The sequence below is a fragment of the Oncorhynchus masou genome, chromosome 22 (genome assembly GCF_036934945.1).
Source record: "Oncorhynchus masou masou isolate Uvic2021 chromosome 22, UVic_Omas_1.1, whole genome shotgun sequence".
NCBI classification, from domain to species: domain Eukaryota; kingdom Metazoa; phylum Chordata; class Actinopteri; order Salmoniformes; family Salmonidae; genus Oncorhynchus; species Oncorhynchus masou.
The window spans coordinates 2,740,142-2,762,641 of NC_088233.1; the positions used below are offsets into that span (position 1 = coordinate 2,740,142).

Sequence of the window (22,500 nt, forward strand, 5' to 3'; positions counted from 1 at the left end):
AATGTGGGGGTCATCGGTGAGTCAAGGTAACTGAGTTAATTTGTACATGTAGGTAGAGTTATTGAAGTGACTATGCGTAGATAATAACAGAGAGTACTGTAGCAGGAGAGTAAAGGGGGGGGGGGGTCAATGCCAATAGTCTGGGTAGCCATTTGATCAGATATTCTGGAGTTTTATGGATTGGGGGTAGAAGCTATTTAGAAGCCTCTTAGAACTAGACTTGGTGCTCCGCTACCGCTTGCTGTCCAGTAGCAGAGAGTGTCTTGGTGTCTTTGACAAATTTTAGGGCCTTCCTCTGACACCGCCTGGTATAGAGGTCCTGGATGACAGGAAGGATTTGGGCTGCTGGTGTAAACGCAGCCCAATGTTGAAAAAATGTATCTGTTATTGCTGAGTTATTTAATGATAATCGTGGTCTTATTTTTGGAACAAGACCTTTTATAAAAGGTATTCTCCTCAATGCGATCGTTGTACTGTGACGGTTCTGTAGAACTGAGGGAGGGCTGGGGGAGATAAAGATCAATCAATCAATCAATCGATGGCTGACCGGTTGTCTCTACATGTGTCCTCAGCTGGACTGCTGTGGTAAAGGAGATGACTCCCCCTTGTTCAAACAAGTAGCCGGAGCTCTGTGTCCCAAGAAGACCCAGGACGATGCCTTGTTGAAACCTCAGGTACAGTTCACGCATCGCGTCGTTTCCCAGGTCAATGTCCAATGATTCAGAGGCTTTGGGTTCAATGCGGAAGACACATTTAGGTTGAACGTATTCATGTGTGCAACTGAGGAGGTATTTCCCTTTCCAATGTTTTGATATTTGGTGAAGTAGTTCAAATGGATGTTTTTGGAATATTTGGATTTGCATAAAATTTGGCGACCCCAAAAACAGCATTCTCTTCTGGAAGGGGATCATAATCATTTTTACTGTAAATCTCTATGTTCTGTTTAAATGAATGCTTTACACAGCACATGAATACGACAGGAGGAAAACAAGTGTTTAAGTGTTGGTCCTTATCCCCTCCCTGCGTTCCCCTCCCACTAGAGCTGTCACCTGAAGCTGAAGGACCTCTTCTCCGAGAAGCTCTGCCTGATTGGTCTAGCTGCCCTGGTGGTCGCTGTCATCATGGTGAGCGGTGTTACCATGGAGACGCTCCTGGACCGCGGTTGGATTACTTTTCGGTTATATTCTATAATCCACCGCGCTACAGTAAACACAACTTTGGAACCCTGTGACAGTTACTATCTGCACAGACAGAAATGTTCTCCTGACCTCTGCTGTCCTGACTGAGTGAGGACAGATGTTGAAGTCTTGATAAAGACCTTCCTCTTCTTCTTCCCTTGTAGATCTTTGAGATGATATTCACCATGGTCCTCTGCTGTGCGATTCGCAACGCCACCCCAGTGTACTAGAACCACAGAACCATAGAACGACGGAACCATGGAATCATAGAACCACAGAACCATATTGGAGGGGAAAGTCCTCTACAGATCAAAGCCAACAAAGGGGATGCAAATGTTATGTTATGTTTTGTTTAGTCCCTGTTATGTTTTGTGTTGTACTTCCTGTTTTGTGATGTAGTTCCTGTTTTGTGTTGTAGTTCCTATTATGTTTTGTGATGTACTTCCTGTTATGTTTTGTGTTGTACTTCCTTTTTTGTGCTGTAGTTCCCGTTTTGTGTCTTAGTTACGTTTTGTGTTGTAGTTCCTGGTTTGTGTTGTAGTTACGTTTTGTGTTGTAGTTCCTGTTTTGTGTTGTAGTTCCTGTTTTGTGTTGTAGTTGCGTTTTGTGTTGTAGTTACGTTCTGTGTTGTAGTTACGTTTTGTGTTATAGTTCCTGTTTTATGTTGTAGTTACGTTTTGTGTTGTAGTTCTTGTTCATTCTTATTATATTGCAGGATCATGTACATTTTTATATGTACATTTTATATGTACATTTTTATCAGTATTTTTGAATAGAGACTAGATTTTACTACTGTATTTTTGTTAATTATGTTTGAACAAAACTTCTAATGTAACAGTTTGAGTCTTTTGATGACTGTTGATTAAATGCCAGGCTTTGACCAGCGGACATTCAAGTGGAAGTGGAATAAAAAAGGTGCACACACACTGTTGAAGAAAACGTTGTTATTCTATAAGCGGTGCCGGTACTCATATTATTCTATAAGCGGTGAAGGTACTCATATTATTATAAAAGAGGTGCCGGTACTCATATTATTCTATAAGCAGTGCCGGTACTCATATTATTCTATAAGCGGTGCCGGTACTCATATTATTCTATAAGAGGTGAAGGTACTCATATTATTATAAAAGAGGTGAGGGTACTCATATTATTCTATAAGAGGTGAAGGTACTCATATTATTCTATAAGCGGTCAAGGTACTCATATTATTCTATAAGAGGTGAAGGTACTCATATTATTCTATAAGCGGTGAAGGTACTCATATTATTCTATAAGAGGTGAAGGTACTCATATTATTATATAAGAGGTGCCGGTACTCATATTATTATATAAGAGGTGCCGGTACTCATATTATTCTATAAGAGGTGAAGGTACTCATATTATTATAAAAGAGGTGAGGGTACTCATATTATTCTATAAGAGGTGAAGGTACTCATATTATTCTATAAGCGGTCAAGGTACTCATATTATTCTATAAGAGGTGAGGGTACTCATATTATTCTATAAGCGGTGAAGGTACTCATATTATTCTATAAGAGGTGAAGGTACTCATATTATTATATAAGAGGTGCCGGTACTCATATTATTATATAAGAGGTGCCGGTACTCATATTATTCTATAAGAGGTGAAGGTACTCATATTATTATATAAGAGGTGCCGGTACTCATATTATTCTATAAGCGGTGAAGGTACTCATATTATTCTATAAGAGGTGAAGGTACTCATATTATTATATAAGAGGTGCCGGTACTCATATTATTCTATAAGCGGTGCCGGTACTCATATTATTCTATAAGAGGGGAAGGTACTCATATTATTCTACAAGAGGTGAAGGTACTCATATTATTATATAAGAGGTGAAGGTACTCATATTATTATATAAGAGGTGCCGGTACTCATATTATTCTATAAGAGGTGAGGGTACTCATATTATTCTATAAGCGGTGAAGGTACTCATATTATTCTATAAGAGGTGAAGGTACTCATATTATTATATAAGAGGTGCCGGTACTCATATTATTCTATAAGCAGTGCCGGTACTCATATTATTCTATAAGAGGGGAAGGTACTCATATTATTCTACAAGAGGTGAAGGTACTCATATTATTATATAAGAGGTGAAGGTACTCATATTATTATATAAGAGGTGCCGGTACTCATATTATTCTATAAGCAGTGCCGGTACTCATATTATTCTATAAGAGGGGAAGGTACTCATATTATTCTACAAGAGGTGTGTCAGGACCCGGTTTCGAACCTGGGTCTCCGAAGTGAGAAACAGTCACTTAACCAACTGAGCCACGAATAGACAGCAGAACCCAGAAGATGAGGCAGACACAGCAGTACTTAAGACGGTGTATTTAATAAAGAAAAATCCTAAAATGCAAAAAATGGCAAATCCAAAAGGTGGTAGGAAAAACACAAAAAGACCTCAAAAGAAACTCACCAAAAATAAACAAAAACAAAAAAAAGAATACCACAAGAACTTCACCCGGAATCGACAAGAGCACACAGAACACTAGGGCAGGGTGCTAACATACAAACACAGAGCACAGAACTGAGGGAAACAAAGGGTTTAAATACAATCAGGGGAAACGAGACACAGGTGCAAATAATAATGGGGATCAAGGGAAAAACATAGGGACAAAAAGCACAATGGGGACATCTACTGACCAAAACCCGGAACAACCCTGGCCAAATCCTGACAAGGTGAAGGTACTCATATTATTATATAAGAGGTGAAGGTACTCATATTATTCTATAAGAGGTGCCGGGACTCATATTATGTTATAAGAGGTGTAGGTGCTCATATTATTCAATAAGAGGTGCCGGCAGTGCTTGACTTGGACAGGAGCTCACCGGAGCTGATTACCAGCACCTTAAATGTTCTCCTGCTTGAGTTCCTGTTCCTCTTATAGAATAAACATTCAAAAGTATTGTGAAGCTCCTGTACATAAAAATAGATAGTACTGGCACCCAAAATGAGTACCGGCACCTATTCTAATCCAAGTCAAGCACTGTGTGCCGGTACTCATGTTATTCTAGAAGAGATACTGCTTCTCTGGGTGTATTACATCAATTCTGGCAGTAGTGAATAGTAAATAGTAGTAAATTATCTTGAATTGCAATAACTTTGTCTAAGCTTGTAGAAGAAAATGTGAACATTTGTACATATCTGTTACTAATAGTTCTCACTAATTTCTTCTTTGAGCTCTGTTTCCCATTGTTTCCTAATAGGTTCTGAGCTTTCAGGTAGAAATTCAATCAACCCTTGATATACAGTATATAACATGGCGACCAACTTCTTTCTGTATTTGTTCAATGCTTGCTATTTTACGTTCATCCAGACTCTGTTGAAGAGATTGAATAAGATTTCTTAGTTTTAAGAATGTAAAGACATTTGTTTTGGATCAGAGAATAGTATGACCCCTCTGTGGAAAGGGGAGACTCTTAGCAACACGATGGAGGTAACTCATACAATTGACTGGACGTATGAGGTAGTTTGTTTTATGTATTATTTCATAGTTTTGATGTCTTCACTATTATTCTACAATGTAGAAAATAGTAAAAATTTAGAAAAATCCTTGAATGAATAGGTGTGTCCAAACTTTGACTGGTACTGTGTATATTACAGTGCATTCGAAAAGTATTCAGACCCCTTGACTTTTTACGCATTTTTTAATGTTACAGCCTCATTCTAAAATGGATTTTAAAAAAATATAATCCTCATCAATCACACAATACTCCAAAATGACAAAGCAAAAATAGTTTTGTTTTTATTTTAGCAATTTTATTATAAATAAAAAAAAACAGAAATATCACATTTACATAAGCACAAATAAAACATAACAAATCCCCCAGAAAAACTGTTTACATTCCTCCACAAATACGTCCCCGATCAATACTGTAAATTTCCCGAACGGCACTAGAACATCAAGATTAAATCTATTTCAAATTTTGTTCCAGGAAGACGGTCCAAAAGCAGGTCCAAAAGCAGATTTATCTAGTTCTTTGAAGACCCAAGGAACCTCAAGAGTTAACCAATCCTGCGAACAGGTTAGGCAACTCAGGTGTCTATCCTTCAACAGCAAGTTAGAAAAGACAGACGTTTATGAAACAGGGCCTTGTAAACAAAAAGGGAGTAATGTAGAGATCTACGGGTCTTTAGCGAAGTCCAGCCAACCTTTTGATACAGGATACAGTGATGAGTATAAAAAATGTCACCTGTAACAAAACGAAGGGCACTATGGGAGATGGAATCCAATGGTTTAAGAGTTTTAGCAGCTGCACTTTGATAAATAACATCACCATAATCAACAACAGATCAAAAGGTTCACTGAATAATCTGCTTCCTACTGCTCAGAGAAAGACACCATCTGTTTCTGTAGAAAAATAAAACTTTACATCTTGTCTTCTTAACCAGCTCATCTATATGTTTAATAAACGTCAATCCAAATGCCTGAGTATTTATCTGCAGGAACACGTTCCATTGGGGAACCATCTAATGACTGAACAAATAGCTCATCTAAAACATTCTTACGAGAGATTAAAAACAACATGTAATATATTTTTCCTGTATTAAGAACAAGTTTAAAATCAGCAAGAGACTCCTGCATAGCTATAAAATCGGATTGTAGTTTAGACATAACCAGATCAGCAGTCAGGGCAATAGCAGACAGAACACTATCAGTCGCATCATCCTCATCATCGTGAAACCAGACCAGGCAGCATCCAATCGGCCCCTGTGGATTTCTTGCTAGTCTAAAAGAAAAGCTTTCACTATAATGGTTCATTGGATCAGTCTAAAACGTTGCACATACACTGCTGCCGAAATATTGCGCTTTGGTCCACTCCTTCTTCACCAACGACGAGCGTTACAATAACATACAGGTGCCAACATAACGTTTCAGTTATTTCTTGACTTTAGAGTTTGCATATTTTTTTGTAAAGATATGGAATGCCAAATGGATCATGTTCACCTACTTTATTGTCACCATACTGGAAATCAAGTTTTTATTTTTTTACCCATTCGTACATGATCTTTCTTGATTTATCTCTCAAAGTTTAACACAATAAGCACCATTTACTTCAGAGAACACAAAAGCACTGACAATCCCAAATCAATGTGAACTAACGCCCATTAGGTACAACAGCCAAAACAAGAACCTCCCTGCTCAACTGGTTTAGTCCACAAGATAACACAACACACCCTCTCTGTGTCAACTATTCCCAGCGAACTTTTACTCATCAGTCAGCTATCTGGGGGGTGGGGGGGGTTCTACAGCCCCAGTTCTCTGGAAATCCAACCACATTTAACCAGCAAAACCAACCAAGTTTACCCACCAAGTTTACCAAGCAAAACCAACCAAGTTTACCAAGCTAAACCAACCAAGATTACCAAGCAAAATCAAGCAAATTCACCCAGCAAAGCAAATCAAGTTTACCAAAAGTTAAACCAGCCAAGTTTACCAAAAGCAAAACCAACCATGTTTACCAAAAGCAAAACCAACCATGTTTACCAAAAGCAAAACCAACCATGTTTACCAAAAGCAAAACCAACCAGATTTACCAAAAGCAACACCAACCATGTTTAACAAAAGCAAAACCAACCATGTTTACCAAAAGCAAAACCAAGCTGATTTACCAAAAGCAAAACCAAGCAGATTTACCAAAAGCAAAACCAAGCAGATTTACCAAAATCAAAACCAAGCAGATTTACCAAAAAAAAACAAGCAGATTTACCAAAAGCAAAACCAACCATGTTTACCAAAAGCAGAACCAACCATGTTTACCAAAAGCAAAACCAACCATGTTTACCAAAAGCAAAACCAACCATGTGTACCAAAAGCAAAACCAACCATGTTTACCAAAAGCAAAACCAACCAGATTTACCAAAAGCAGAACCAACCATTTTTACCAAAAGCAAAACCAACCATGTTTACCAAAAGCAAAACCAACCATGTTTACCAAAAGCAGAACCAGCCATGTTTACCAAAAGCAAAACCAACCATGTTTACCAAAAGCAGAACCAGCCATGTTTACCAAAAGCAAAACCAACCATGTTTACCAAAAGCAAAACCAACCATGTTTACCAAAAGCAGAACCAACCATGTTTACCAAAAGCAAAACCAACCATGTTTACCAAAAGCAGAACCAACCATGTTTACCAAATGCAAAACCAACCTTAGATTTATCTCTGCATCAAACACAACATGAGGCTGCATGGAAAAGTGGTGTAAACAGCACCTCATCTTACTGCCATTGTCACGTCCTGACCTTGTTTTTTTTATGTCACTGTTTTAGTTTGGTCAGGGTGTGAGTTGGGGTGGGCATTCTGTTTTTGTAGTCAGGAACCATATTTCCATGTGTTTGTCCAATGGTTCCCAAAACCAGCCATGTTTCTCTGAAAAGCAAAAGCCTGTTCCAACCTGTGTTTGTGGGTAGTTGTTTCCACCAGACAGAACTGTTTTGTTTGTTCCCATGTTTTGTTCAAGTGCAAAACTTTATTAAATCTACCATGAACACGAACCAACCATTGGTTCTCCACCTTCTTCCACCCAACAGCCGTTACAACCATGACTGCTGAAAACCATACCATTTGTTTCCCACTCCTCGCAAAACGTGCCATTGTCTTTTTACCAAAAGTTGAAACAAAAATACAACGTGCTCAATCACAGGTCATCGTTCAAACAAAGTGGTTGGCTGCTGGAACCTGCTGCTGTTATATGGTCCATATGGACAGCATTCCAATTGGACTGTAGAAGTGAAATGTTTAAGTAGTTGGGGAAAAGACAACAGACAACAGAAACTCCCAGAAACTCTTGATGCAAACGAAGCAAAAAAAATGGGTGGAGGAGATTAATCATAAACCCCAAAATTGAGAATCTTTTGTTTGATTAAGGGTGAAGCAAATATAACCATGTTGACCTACCTAAAAGCAAGAGATGCTATGCCAGATTTGCCAAAGATCAGGGAAACCAACCAGGTCGGTTTTTTGAACTGGAAGAGGAAAGACTATGTAACTATTGTGACCGTGAAGAAAAGCAGAATTCATCTCATTTGATCCTTATTGCCATTTCTACCACGATATACGCATGCTTTATTCCAGAAAACCCACCAGAAAGCCCATATACCCTGGTATTATGTACCATGAGGACACAGACCACCAGATATACCCTGGTATTATGTAGCCACCAGATATACCCTGAGGAGACAGACCACCAGATATACCCTGGTATTATGTAGTGATGAGGAGACAGACCACCAGATATACCCTGGTAGTTATGGAGACAGACCACCAGATATACCCTGGTATTATGTGTGAGGAGACAGACCACCAGATATACCCATGAGGAGACAGACACCAGATATACCCTGGTATTATGTAGTCATGAGGAGACAGACCACCAGATACACCCTGGTATTATGTGGCTGAGTGGTGAGGAGACAGACCACCACCTGGTATTATGTAGTGATCATACCCTTGCTATGCCATTGATATACCCTCACGTCCTGACCTTAGATATACCCTGGTATTATGTCTCTGGTATTATGGAGACAGACCACCAGATATTGTCATCATATACCCTGGTGTAGTTGAGGAGACAGACCACCAGATATACCCTGGTATTATGTAGTCTAGGAGACAGACCACCAGATATACCCTGGTATTATGTAGTATGAGGAGACAGACCACCAGATAACCCAGTAGTATGAGGAGACAGACCACCAGATATACCCTGGTATTATGTTGTCATGAGGAGACAGACCACCAGATATACCCTGGTATTATGTGAGGAGACAGACCACCAGATATACCCTGGTATTATGTTCATGAGGAGACAGACCACCAGATATACCCTGGTATTATGTGTTTGTGGGTAGTTGTAGTCATGAGGAGACAGACCACCAGATATACCCTGGTATTTATGTATGTTGTTGTAGTATGAGGAGACAGACCACCAGTTGGTTTTGTATCATACCCTGGGTGTATCAGTTTATGGAGACATGAGGGGACAGGCCACCAGATATACCCTATTATGCGGCACCATATAGATGGTGTATATAGATGGTGTATATAGATGGTGTATATGGATGGCGTATGCAGATTGTGTATATAGATGGTGTATGTAGAGTGTGTATATAGATGGTGTATATAGATGGTGTATATAGATGATGTATGTAGAGTGTGTATATAGATGGCTTATACAGATGGTGTATGCAGATTGTGTATATAGAGGGTGTATATAAATGGTGTATGTAGAGTGTGTATATAGATGGTGTATGTAGAGTGTGTATATATATGGTGTATATGGATGGTGTATATAGAGTGTGTATATAAATGGTGTATGTAGAGTGTGTATATAGATGGTGTATATAGATGGTGTATGCAGATTGTGTATATACTGTAGATGGTGTATGTAGATTGTGTATATAGAGGGTGTATATAGAGTATATACAAGTGTGTATATAAATGTATGTAGAGTGTGTATATAGATGGTCATGTGTGTAGATGGTGTATGTAGAATAGAGGGTATATATAGATGGTATATAGATGGTATGCAGATGCTGTGATATAGATGGTGTATATATGGTGTATATACTGTAGATGGTGTATGCAGAGTGTGTATATAGATGGTGTATATAAATGGTGTATGTAGTGTGTATATAGATGGTGTATATAAATGGTGTATGTAGAGTGTGTATGTAGATGGTGTATGTAGAGTGTGTATATAGATGGTGTATATGGATGGTGTATATAGAGTGTGTATTTAAATGGTGTATGTAGAGTGTGCATATAGATGGTGTATGCAGAGTGTGTATATAGATGGTGTATATAAATGGTGTATGTAGAGTGTGTATTTAGATGGTGTATGCAGAGTGTGTATATAGATGGTGTATATAGATGGTGTATATGGATGGTGTATGTAGAGTGTGTATTTAGATGGTGTATATTGTGTATATAAATTAGAGTGTGTATATAGATGGTGTATGCAGATTGTGTATATAATGGTGTATATGTGTGTATAAAGATGGTGTATGCAGATGTATGCTATGATGCTATGCAGACAGGTAAGATGGTGATAGATGTATATAGATGGTGTCTATGTATATAGTGGTGTATATAAATGGTGTACATTTGTATGAGTGTGCATATAGAGTGTATATACTGTAGATGGTGTATATAGAGTGTGTATATAGATGGTGTATGTAGAGTGTGTATATAGATGGTGTATATAGATAGTGTGTGTAGAGTGTGTATATAGATGGTGTATGTGGATGGTGTATGCAGATTGTATATATACTGTAGATGGTGTATGTAGATAGTGTATAGGCTTGTCTACCGGTGTACAGTGCCTTGCGTATTTGTAGCCCCCTTGAACTTTGCGACCTTTTGCCACATTTCAGGCTTCAAACATAAAGATATAAAACTGATTTTTTTGTGAAGAATCAACCACAAGTGGGACACAATCATGAAGTGGAACGACATTTATTGGATATTTCAAACTTTTTAACGAATCAAAAACTGAAAAATTGGGCATGCAAAATTATTCATGGTTAAGACAGACCACCTTTTGCTGCGATTACAGCTGTAGTTTGGGTATGTCTCTATCAGTTTTGCACATCGGGAGAATTTTTCCCCATTCCTCCTTGCAAAACAGCTGGCTCAGTGAGGTTGGATGGGAGCACAGACCACCAGTTTTAGTTCTTTCCACAGATTCTATTGGATTCAGGTCTGGACTTTGACTTGGCCATTCTAACACCTGGATATGTTTATTTTGAACCATTCCATTGTAGATTTTGCTTTATGTTTTGGATCATTGTCTTGTTGGAAGACAAATCTATACCCAGTCTCAGGTCTTTTGCAGACTCCATCAGATTTTCTTACAGAATGGTCCTGTATTTGGCTCCATACATCTTCCCATCAATTTTAACCATCTTCCCTGTCCCTGCTGAAGAAAAGCAGGCCCAAACCATGATGCTGCCACCACCATGTTTGACAGTGGGGATGGTGTGTTCAGCGTGATGAGCTGTGTTGCTTTTACGCCAAACATAACGTTTTGCATTCTTGCCAAAAAGTACAATTTTGGTTTCATCTGAGAGCGCACCTTCTTCCACATGTCTGGTGTGTCTCCCAGGTGGCTTATGCAAACTTTAAACAACACTTTTTATGGATATCTTTAAGAAATGGCTTTCTTCTTGCCACTCTTCCATAAAGTCCAGATTTGTGCAATATACGACTGATTGTTGTCCTATGGACAGAGTCTCCCACCTCAGCTGTAGATCTCTGCAGTTCATCCAGAGTGATCATGGGCCTCTTGGCTGCATCTCTGATCAGTCTTCTCCTTGTATGAGCTGAAAGTTTAGAGGGACGGCCAGGTCTTGGTAGATTTGCAGTGGTCTGATACTCCTTCCATTTCAATATTATCGCTTGCACAGTGCTCCTTGGGATGTTTAAAGCTTGGGAAATCTTTTTGTATCCAAATCCGGCTTTAAACTTCTTCACAACAGTATCACGGACCTGCCTGGTGTGTTTCTTGTTCTTCATGATGCTCTCTGCGCTTTTAACGGACCTCCGAGACTATCACAGTGCAGGTGCATTTATACGGAGACTTTATTACACACAGGTGGATTGTATTTATCATCATTAGTCATTTAGGTCAACATTGGATCATTCAGAGATCCTCACTGAACTTCTGGAGAGAGTTTGCTGCACTGAAAGTATAGGGGCTGAATAATTTTGCACGCCCAATTTTTCAGTTTTTGATTTGTTAAAAAGTTTGAAATATCCAATAAATGTCGTTCCACTTCATGATTGTGTCCCACTTGTTGTTGATTCTTCACAAAAAAATACAGTTTTATATCTTTATGTTTGAAGCCTGAAATGTGGCAAAAGGTCGCAAAGTTGTAATAGATGGCACTGTATATAGAGTGTGTATGTAGAGTGTGTATATAGATGGTGTATGTGGATGGTGTATGTAGAGTGTGTATATAGAGTGTATATACTGTAGATGGTGTATGTAGAGTGTGTATATAGATGGTGTATATAAATAGTGTATATAGATGGTATATGTAGAGTGTGTATATAGATGGTGTATGTGGATGGTGTATGTAGAGTGTGTATATACTGTAGATGGTGTATATAGAGTGTGTATATAGATGGTGTATGTAGAGTGTGTATATAGATGGTGTATGTGGATGGTGTATGTAGAGTGTGTATATACTGTAGATGGTGTATATAGAGTGTGTATATAGATGGTGTATGTAGAGTGTGTATATAGATGGTGTATGTGGATGGTGTATGTAGAGTGTGTATATATAGTGTATATACTGTAGATGGTGTATGTAAAGTGTGTATATACTGTAGATGTAGATGTAGAGTCTGTAGATGTAGAGTGTGTATATACTGTAGATGGTGTATGTAAACATGTGATATAATACTGTTTTTTTGTGAAGAATCAACAACAAGTGTGTATATACTGTAGATGGTGATATTTCAAAGTGTGTAACAAATCAAAAATGAAAGATGGTGTATGTGGATGGTGTATAGGCTTGTCTACCATATGAATCCTCTCTCTGTGCCAGACTGGGTTCAAGTGAGATTTGGTTCTTTTGTTTTATTTTTTCTTCTGTATTTATTTATCTATAAATGTTATGTGTGTGTGTGTGTGTGTGTGTGTGTGTGTGTGTGTGTGTGTGTGTGTGTGTGTGTGTGTGTGTGTGTGTGTGTGTGTGTGTGTGTGTGTGTGTGTGTGTGTGTGCGTGTGCCTGTGTGTGTGTTGTGTGTGTGTGTGTGTGTGTGTGTGTTGTGTGTGTGTGTGTGTGTGTGTGTGTGTGTGCGTGCGTGTGTGTGTGTGTGTGCGTGTGCCTGTGTGTGTGTGTGTATATACAGTTTGTGTATACAGACTTTTTTCCACTCTTTATGCGCAATACAGAGAAAACCAGAAGAGAAGAATTACAATTTAATTACCACAGTAAATTATTGTAATGTTTGTTTATGTGTCAATTAATCTCATAAGGGGTCGGTTGCCAATTGGAGGTTTGACACACACACACACACAACAAAAAAATGTCATTCATTCATTTCATTCCCAGTCCCATGCCCTTCTCTGCCCTACCTCCCTCACCCTCCTGTTTCCTCTCCCACCCTCTGCCCTTACGTACCGACACCAGACTGAGCACTCACACCTGCCACACACCTGCACAGGAGCAGTGATCTCACTCCCTGTCCCTGCCCACGACACACCCTGTTCTGAGGCCTGAGTCAGCCATAGGTTGTATGAGTCAACACACCCTGTTCTGAGGCCTGCGTCAGCCATAGGCTGTACGAGTCAACACACCCTGTTCTGAGGCCTCAGTCAGCCATAGGTTGTACGAGTAAGATGGTGTGGTAGTAAACTGTCTACGCTTTCAGTCTATCAAATCAAATGTATTTATATAGCCCTTCGTACATCAGCTGATATCTCAAAGTGCTGTACAGAAACCCAGCCTAAAACCCCAAACAGCAAGCATTGCAGGTGTAGAAGCACGGTGGCTAGGAAAAACTCCCTAGAAAGGCCAAAACCTAGGAAGAAACCTAGAGAGGAACCAGTTTATGTGGGGTGGCCAGTCCTCTTCTGGCTGTGCCGAGTGGAGATAATAACAGAACATGGCCAAGATGTTCAAATGTTCATAAATGACCAGCATGGTCGAATAATAATAAGGCAGAACAGTTGAAACTGGAGCAGCAGCACGGCCAGGTGGACTGGGGACAGCAAGGAGTCATCATGTCAGGTAGGCCTGGGGCATGGTCCTAGGGCTGGTCCTAGGGCTCAGGTCCTCCGAGAGAAAGAAAGAAAGAGAGAATTAGAGAGAGCATATTTGGGGTGGCCAGTCCTCTTCTGGCTGTGCCGGGTGGAGATTATAACAGAACATGGCCAAGATGTTCAAATGTTTATAAATGACCAGCATGGTCGAATAATAATAAGGCAGAACAGTTGAAACTGGAGTCTATTGTGTGGCAGTGTGAGGAGGATATGGTATATACCCTCAATGAAAAGGGTTCTTCGGCTGTCCCCATAGGATAACCTTTTTTTTTGGTTCCTGGTAGAACACTCTGTTGTTTCTGTTCAGAAACATATTTTTCTGAATCGCTGGGACAGGGGTACATTCAGCCCTCCGTATCACCCGTCTCCTCGAGCTTCTTTTTTGTGAAGAAGAAGGATGGAGGTCTGCGTCCGTGCGTTGATTATAGAGGTCTAAATTCCATCACAGTGGGGTTTAGTTACCCACTACCTCTCATCGCTACGGCGATGGAATCATTTCACAGGGCACGCTTCTTCACAAAACTGGACCTGAGGAGCGCGTATAATCTGGTACGTATCCGGGGAGGAGATGAGTGGAAAACCGCATTTAGTACTACTTCTGGTCATTATGAGTACTGCGTCATGCCATACGGGTTGAAGAATGCTCCAGCCGTTTTCCAATCCTTCATAGATGAGATTCTCCGAGACCTGCTCGGGCAGGGAGTGGTAGTGTACATCGATGACATCTTGATCTATTCTGTCACACGCGCGGAGCATGTGTCTCTGGTGCGTAAGGTACTTGGGCGACTACTGGAGCATGACCTTTATTGCAAGGCGGAGAAAAGTGAGTTTTTCAAACAGTCCGTTTCCTTCCTGGGGTATCGTATTTCCACCTCCGGGGTGGTGATGGAGGATGATCGCGTTACAGCCATGCGTAATTGGCCGACTCCGACCACGGTGAAAGAAGTGCAGCGGTTTTTAGGGTTTGCCAATTACTACCGGAGGTTTATCCGGGGTTTTGGTCAGGTGGCTGCTCCCATCACCTCACTGCTGAGGGGAGGACCGGTGCGCTTGCGCTGGTCAGCAGAGGCGGGCAGAGCTTTCAGTCGTTTGAAGGAGCTGTTCACCAATGCGCCCGTGTTGGCGCATCCGGACCCCTCTTTAGCGTTCATAGTGGAGGTGGATGCGTCCGAGGCTGGGGTTGGAGCCGTGCTGTCCCAACGCTCGGGCGTGCTATCCAAGCTCCGCCAGTGTGCTTTCTTTTCGAGCAAGCTCAGCCCAGCGGAGCGAAACTATGATGTGGGGGACTGGGAGTTGTTAGCTGTAGTCAAGGCTCTGAAGGTGTGGAGACATTGGCTTGAGGGGGCTAAATACCCTTTTCTCATCTGGACTGACCATTGTAATCTCGAGTACATCCGGGCAGCGAGGAGACTAAATCCACATCAGGCTAGATGGGCCATGTTTTTTACCAGGTTCCAGTTTACCCTCACATATCGGCCAGGCTCCCAAAACACCAAAGCTGTCGCACTGTCTCGCCTCTATGATACCGAGGAACGGTCAGTTGAGCCAACTCCCATCATTCCACCGTCATGTCTCGTGGCACCGGTGGTATGGGAGGTGGACGCTGATATAGAGAGGGCCTCACGGTCAGAGCCGGCTCCTCATAACTGTCCAGTGGGGATTCAGTACGTGCCGAGGGTTGTCCGGGACAAGCTGATTCGGTGGGCTCATACTCTTCCCTCCTCGGGTCATCCTGGTATCGAGAGGACAGTGCGGAGTCTGAGAGTGAGATACTGGTGGTCCACACTGGCTAAAGACGTGAGATTTTATATATATCCCATTTAGCAGACGCTTTGTGTCGGCTGGGGCCACCTACATATGGGTGCTCGAACCCACACGCTTGGCGTTGCAAGCGCCATGCTCTACCGACTGAGCCACTGCTCAGTGTGTGCTCAGAGCAAGGCTCCTCGGCACCTGCCTAGAGGCAAATTACAACCCCTCCCCGTTCCACAACGGCCGTGGACACATTTATCGGTGGACTTTCTTACCGACCTTCCCCCGTCCCAGGGAAGTACTACGATCCTGGTCGTTGTGGATCGGTTTTCTAAGTCCTGTCGTCTCATTCCCTTACCCGGTCTTCCTACGGCCCTGCAGACTGCTGAGGCTTTGTTTACCCATGTCTTCCGGCACTATGGGGTGCCTGAGGACATCGTCTCTGATCAGGGTCCCCAATTCACGTCCAGAGTGTGGAGGGCGTTTATGGAGAGACTGGGGGTCTCGGTTAGCTTAACCTCAGGTTTTCACCCCGAGAGTAATGGGCAGGTGGAGCGCGTTAACCAGGATGTGGGCAGGTTTCTGCGGTCCTATTGTCGGGACCGGCCTGGTGAGTGGGCAAGGTATGTTCCATGGGCCGAACTAGCCCAGAACTCCTTACGCCACTCCTCTACTAACTTCTCTCCTTTTGAGTGTGTGTTAGGTTACCAGCCGGTCCTGGCTCCATGGCATCAGAGTCAGACTGAGGCTCCTGCGGTGGAGGAATGGGTACAGCGCTCCAAGGACACCTGGAAAGCCGTTCAGGACGGTTAGCGGGAGAACGGCAGAAGAGGAGCGCTGACCAGCAACGCAGTGAGGCCCCCGTGTTTGCACCGGGGGACAGGGTCTGGCTCTCGACCCGAAACCTGTCCCTCCTCCTGCCCTGTTGGAAGCTGGGGCCGCAGTGTATGGGGCCGTTCAAAGTCCTGAGGAGAATAAACGAGGTGTGTTACAGGTTACAACTTCCTATTATTACCGTATTAACCCCTCGTTTCATGTGTGTCCCTGCAAGAAGGTGAGGTGCCTGAGGTCCCTCCGCCCCCTCTGGACATCGAGGGGTCCCCGGCGTACACAGTTCGAGGCATTCTGGATTCGAGACGCCGGGTGGGGGGCCTACAGTACCTCGTGGACTGGGAGGGGTACGGTCCGGAGGAGAGATGCTGGGTTCCGGTGGGGGACATTTTGGACCCTACTCTCCTGATAGATTTCCACCACCTCCACCCGGATCGCCCAGGACCTCGTCCTCCGGGTCGTCCTTGAGGACGGTGGCGGCGCGCTGTGGGAGCCGCGCGTCGGGGGGGGTACTGTCACGACTTCCGCCGAGATTGGCTCGTCGCTCGTCGTCGTCACCGTCCTACTAGCCACTACCGATCCCTTTTCGTTTATCTGTTGGTTTTGTCTGATTGGTTTCACCTGTTTGTTGTTTAGTTAATTAGTGTCTGTATATGTAGTAGGTTGTCCCGCCCTTGTTTTGTGCGGGATTGTTATTTGTGTATTCATGTCAGTTGGTGTATCTTGTGTTAATATTCTCCGGTCTGTCTTTATCCTGTGTTGGATTGTTCACCCTGTGTGTGTTGGGTTGACCGTGTTTCTTGTTCGCCGGAGAATAAACTGTCATATCGCTATCTGCTCTCTGCGCCTGATTCCACCCACCTTGTTAAGACGTGACAGGTAGTTATTGGGGTCAAATTTGTCTCCACTTTTGTGGATTAGGGTGACCAGTTCTTGGTTCCAAATTTTGGGGAAGATGCCAGAGCTAAGGATGATGTTAAAGAGTTTTAGTATAGCCAATTGGAATTTGCTGTCTGTATATTTGATCATTTCATTGAGGATACCATCAACACCACAGGCCTTTTTGGGTTGGAGGGTTTTTATTTGTCCTGTAACTCATTCAATGTAATTGGAGAATCCAGTGGGTTCTGGTAGTCTTTAATAGTTGATTCTAAGATCTGTATTTGATCATGTATATGTTTTTGCTCTTTATTCTTTGTTATTGATCCAACAAGATTGGAGAAGTGGTTTACCCATACATCTCCATTTTGGATAGATAATTCTTCATGTTGTTGTTTGTTTAGTGTTTTCCAATTTTCCCAGAAGTGGTTAGAGTCTATGGATTCTTCAATTACATTGAGCTGATTTCTGACATGCTGTTCCTTCTTTTTCCGTAGTGTATTTTGTATTGTTTTAGTGATTCACCATAGTGTAGGTGTAGACTCAGGTTTTCCGGGTCTCTATGTTTTTGGTTGGACAGGTTTCTCAATTTCTTTCTTAGATTTTTGCATTCTTCATCAAACCATTTGTCATTATTGTTAATTTTCTTCGGTTTTCTATTTAAGATTTTTAGATTTGATAGGGAAGCTGAGAGGTCAAATATACTGTTAAGATGTTCTACTGCCAAGTTTACACCTTCACTATTACAGTGGAACGTTTTACCCAGGAAATTGTCTAAAAGGGATTGAATTGGTTGTTGCCTAATTCTCTCTCTCTCTCTCTCTCTCTCTCTCTCTCTCTCTCTCTCACTTTCTCTCACTTTCTCTCACTTTCTCTCACTTTCTCTCTCTCTCTCTCTCTCTCACTTTCTCTCACTTTCTCTCTCTCTCTCTCTCTCTCACTTTCTCTCTCTCTCTCTCTCTCTTTCTCTCTCTCTCTCTCTCTCACTTTCTTTCTCTCACTTTTCTCTCTCTCTCTCACTTTCTCTCTCTCTCTCTCTCTCTCTCTCTCTCTCACTTTCTCTCTCTCTCTCTCTCTCTCTCTCTCTCTCTCTCTCTCTCTCTCTCTCTCTCTCTCTCTCTCTCTCTCTCTCTCTCTCTCCATTTTCTCACAATGGTGTCACTCTGATACATTCGGTTGAGACAGGCTACTGAGCAGTGATCTCTTTCATCCAAACCAAAGCCAAGCTAGTTGTGAGGGCGGTGACTACGAGAAGTCCTCTATAAATATATCAACACGTTTCTACAGTTTCATTCCTTCAGATCACACTACATCACACTACATCACTACACTACAGAGAACCGTACCTGAGACTTACCTGTCCTGATCACTCCACTGAGACGTAATGGTAATGGTGAGTTTTGGGATTTGACTGCTATTTGCTATTAGCTGCTATTTAGAGGGAACAACTGTTTGATAATTAGGTTTTTAACTCTGAATTAATTTACAGATACAATGTTTGAACTTCTAATAAGAATGTCAGCAGCATCGTCAGGCTGTTCGTATTCCTAGTGTTATTACTGCTAAGTAACACACAACGATTGGACGCTACTGTAGTAGGTAACCGATGGCAACCATGGCGAGATTAAGTTTGTTATTAGGGATACAAGGGGTAAGTGTAGAGTTGTTAGGTCAGGGCATTTGGGAGAGAGGTCTGTCACACTAGGTTACATCCTGCTCCCTAGACCTGCTCTACAGCAGTGGTTCCCTACAGCCTAACCCCTGCTGGGGGTCCTGGAGGACCGGAGTTAGGCTGTTGGGGTCCTGGAGGTCTGGAGTAGGGAACCACTGTTGGGGGTCCTGACTGGAGTAGGGAACCACTGTTGGGGGTCCTGAAGGACTGGAGTAGGGAACCACTGTTGGGGGTCCTGGAGGACTGGAGTAGGGAACCACTGTTGGGGGTCCTGGAGGACTGGAGTAGGGAACCACTGTTGGGGGTCCTGGAGGACTGGAGTAGGGAACCACTGTTGGGGGTCCTGGAGAGGGAACCACTGTTGGGGTCCTGGAAGGACTGGAGTAGGGAACCACTGTTGGGGGTCTGGAGGACTAGGGAACCACTGTTGGGGGTCCTGAAGGACTGGAGTAGGGAACCACTGTTGGGGGTCCTGAAGGACTGGAGTAGGGAACCACTGTTGGGGGTCCTGGGGGAAGGACTGGAGTAGGGAACCACTGTTGGGGGTCCTGGAGGACTGGAGTAGGGAACCACTGTTGGGGGTCCTGGAGGACTGGAGTAGGGAACCACTGTTGGGGGTCCTGGAGGACTGGAGTAGGGAACCACTGTTGGGGGTCCTGGAGGACTGGAGTAGGGAACCACTGTTGGGGGTCCTGGAGGACTGGAGTAGGGAACCACTGTTGGGGGTCCTGGAGGACTGGAGTAGGGAACCACTGTTGGGGGTCCTGGAGGACTGGAGTAGGGAACCACTGTTGGGGGTCCTGGAGGACTGGAGTAGGGAACCACTGTTGGGGGTCCTGGAGGACTGGAGTAGGGAACCACTGTTGGGGTCCTGGAGGACTGGAGTAGGGAACCACTGTTGGGGGTCCTGGAGGACTGGAGTAGGGAACCACTGTTGGGGGTCCTGGAGGACTGGAGTAGGGAACCACTGTTGGGGGTCCTGGAGGACTGGAGTAGGGAACCACTGTTGGGGGTCCTGGAGGACTGGAGTAGGGAACCACTGGGGGTCCTGAAGGGGGTCCTGAAGGACTGGAGTGGAGGGAACCACTGTTGGGGGTCCTGGAGGACTGGAGTAGGGAACCACTGTTGGGGGTCCTGGAGGACTGGAGTAGGGAACCACTGTTGGGGGTCCTGAAGGACTGGAGTAGGGAACCACTGTTGGGGGTCCTGGAGGACTGGAGTAGGGAACCACTGTTGGGGGTCCTGAAGGACTGGAGTAGGGAACCACTGTTGGGGGTCCTGGAGGACTGGAGTAGGGAACCACTGTTGGGGGTCCTGGAGGACTGGAGTAGGGAACCACTGTTGGGGGTCCTGGAGGACTGGAGTAGGGAACCACTGTTGGGGGTCCTGGAGGACTGGAGTAGGGAACCACTGTTGGGGGTCCTGGAGGGGACTGGAGTAGGGAACCACTGTTGGGGGTCCTGGAGGACTGGAGTAAGGAACCACTGTTGGGGGTCCTGGAGGACTGGAGTAGGGAACCACTGTTGGGGGTCCTGGAGGACTGGAGTAGGGAACCACTGTTGGGGGTCCTGGAGGACTGGAGTAGGGAACCACTGTTGGGGGTCCTGGAGGACTGGAGTAGGGAACCACTGTTGGGGGTCCTGGAGGACTGGAGTAGGGAACCACTGCTATAGACAAAGGGCAACTAATCTGTTTTTAGGGATAGGGACCTTGACCACCTCTTATCCTTAGTGAATGATGATCCTCTGGAACACTTTTGAGATGAGACGATATTGTGCCTTATAATGAATTGTGAGTAGTGATCGCCAGACATGTCTGTGTCATAAAACCAATGTGACAGCTGGTAATGTGTTAAAGGTGCTGCTAACACAACTACAGCATAGAGATACACTGATCAGAGACACACACGCCAGTCGCACCACACCTTGTGTCAGTCAGAGCTTTCATCATACTGCACCACACCTTGTGTGATTGGCTCTAATCAAATCAAACTTTATTTAAAGGGGCTTTTGATCTTTGTCAGAAAATATTTGTTTATTAAAAAAGTTTATGGAATTGGAGAGAAAAAAAAGACGTGTTTTTACACATGAATAACCTATTATTATTATTATTGTTGTTGTTGTGATCATTAATAATGTTATTTATTCTTGTTATTGTTAATAGCAGTATCAACGTTAATATTGGTAATATTATTTTTTATATTATATTTATATCTATGTCATTATCATTATGTTATATTCTGTCATTAATTCTATTGAACCATCCACTTTACGAATACACATGACCTACAGAAGAGGGAGAGAGATTATTTCTCTGTCAGGTAGCCTGTTCTCTCTCTCTCTCTCTCAGACTCCACCCCATTGTTATTTCAAGCAGATACCATTCATTTTCGAGGAAGCAGTCTTTCGAAAAGTATCTCACACCTACCTGAGTGAGAAACTCAACAACCGATATCGATTAAACTAATTCAAAAATTAATTATTTTCCGGAACAGAATTTGTTAAAACGAGAAATAGACAAACACACAGCGCTCTCGGTTTGAATATTTGTAACTTTTATATTAAATTTTCCTGGGACTGGCAACTAGATTGTACATCCAACGGTCACAACCGATTTTCGAAATGAGTATCGTGGCTCAAGACCATGTATTTTTGTCCGCTTTGCAGCCCAAAACCGCCGTCAGCACTTACGCGGTCCCGTCCGAGATCCAGCTCGGGGGGAATGGGGCCACCCTGTCGGATGAGATGACCCGGGGGAAACGGGTCCAGCAGCAGGTTGCTATGCGGCTCGCCGAGAAATCTTCCACACTTCCGAGACAGAACGGCTCAGCCTCACACTATACCTCCTCAGGTAGGACCGAACTCATCGCCTATGGTGACATGACACTCACATGTACAGCAGGCTACTGATTGGATACATAAGCAAACTATTGACTTGACAATGAAATGTGTTTACTGTAGCCGAACAATGGATTTAGTGTATCTCTACTATATGCCAATAGGGTTCCGATCCAGACCCGTTAAACGCGCATAAATGGAACGTTATTTCACTTTTGATGTACTTTTTTTCTAATACCTTATTCGTGCCATGTAATGTGTGCATGAAATATAGCATGCTATTCACCAGCTAACTATTCGTTTGTGGTGGAGACGAAGGTGTGGTGTGTGTCTAGGATTGTGTAGGAGGTGTGTCTACAGATAGATAAACCATATTTAATAATTACATCACCCTGAGGGAGGAAACCATGAATAAGGTCTTGCAAACCTACCAGTTCTGAGTGGGAAAAAATCATCTACTTCATTTAGTTTTTTGTTGTTTTTGTTGTTGTAAATAACACAATTTTCTATCCACTGTGATTTACAACTTGATAAGAGCTAGGTT

The 22,500-nt window shown here is 43.0% G+C and overlaps 1 protein-coding gene and 2 pseudogenes across 1 annotated transcript in view; 2 read left to right on the forward strand and 1 right to left on the reverse strand.

The window, feature by feature from the left end:
• LOC135508900 (CD81 antigen-like) overlaps window positions 1–2,104 on the forward strand; it is a 34,776-nt gene extending 32,672 nt beyond the window's left edge. The window contains exons 6-8 of the mRNA XM_064929120.1: window positions 573–674; window positions 1,041–1,124; window positions 1,343–2,104. Coding sequence (XP_064785192.1) covers window positions 573–674; window positions 1,041–1,124; window positions 1,343–1,408 — 252 coding nt within the window. The 3' untranslated portion in view covers window positions 1,409–2,104. The remainder of the gene's footprint in view (window positions 1–572; window positions 675–1,040; window positions 1,125–1,342) is intronic.
• A 3,295-nt stretch (window positions 2,105–5,399) lies between these two features.
• Window positions 5,400–21,069, reverse strand: LOC135509766 (mucin-2-like; annotated as a pseudogene).
• A 439-nt stretch (window positions 21,070–21,508) lies between these two features.
• The window catches only part of LOC135509767 (plakophilin-3-like), a 57,592-nt pseudogene continuing 56,600 nt past the window's right edge, over window positions 21,509–22,500 (forward strand).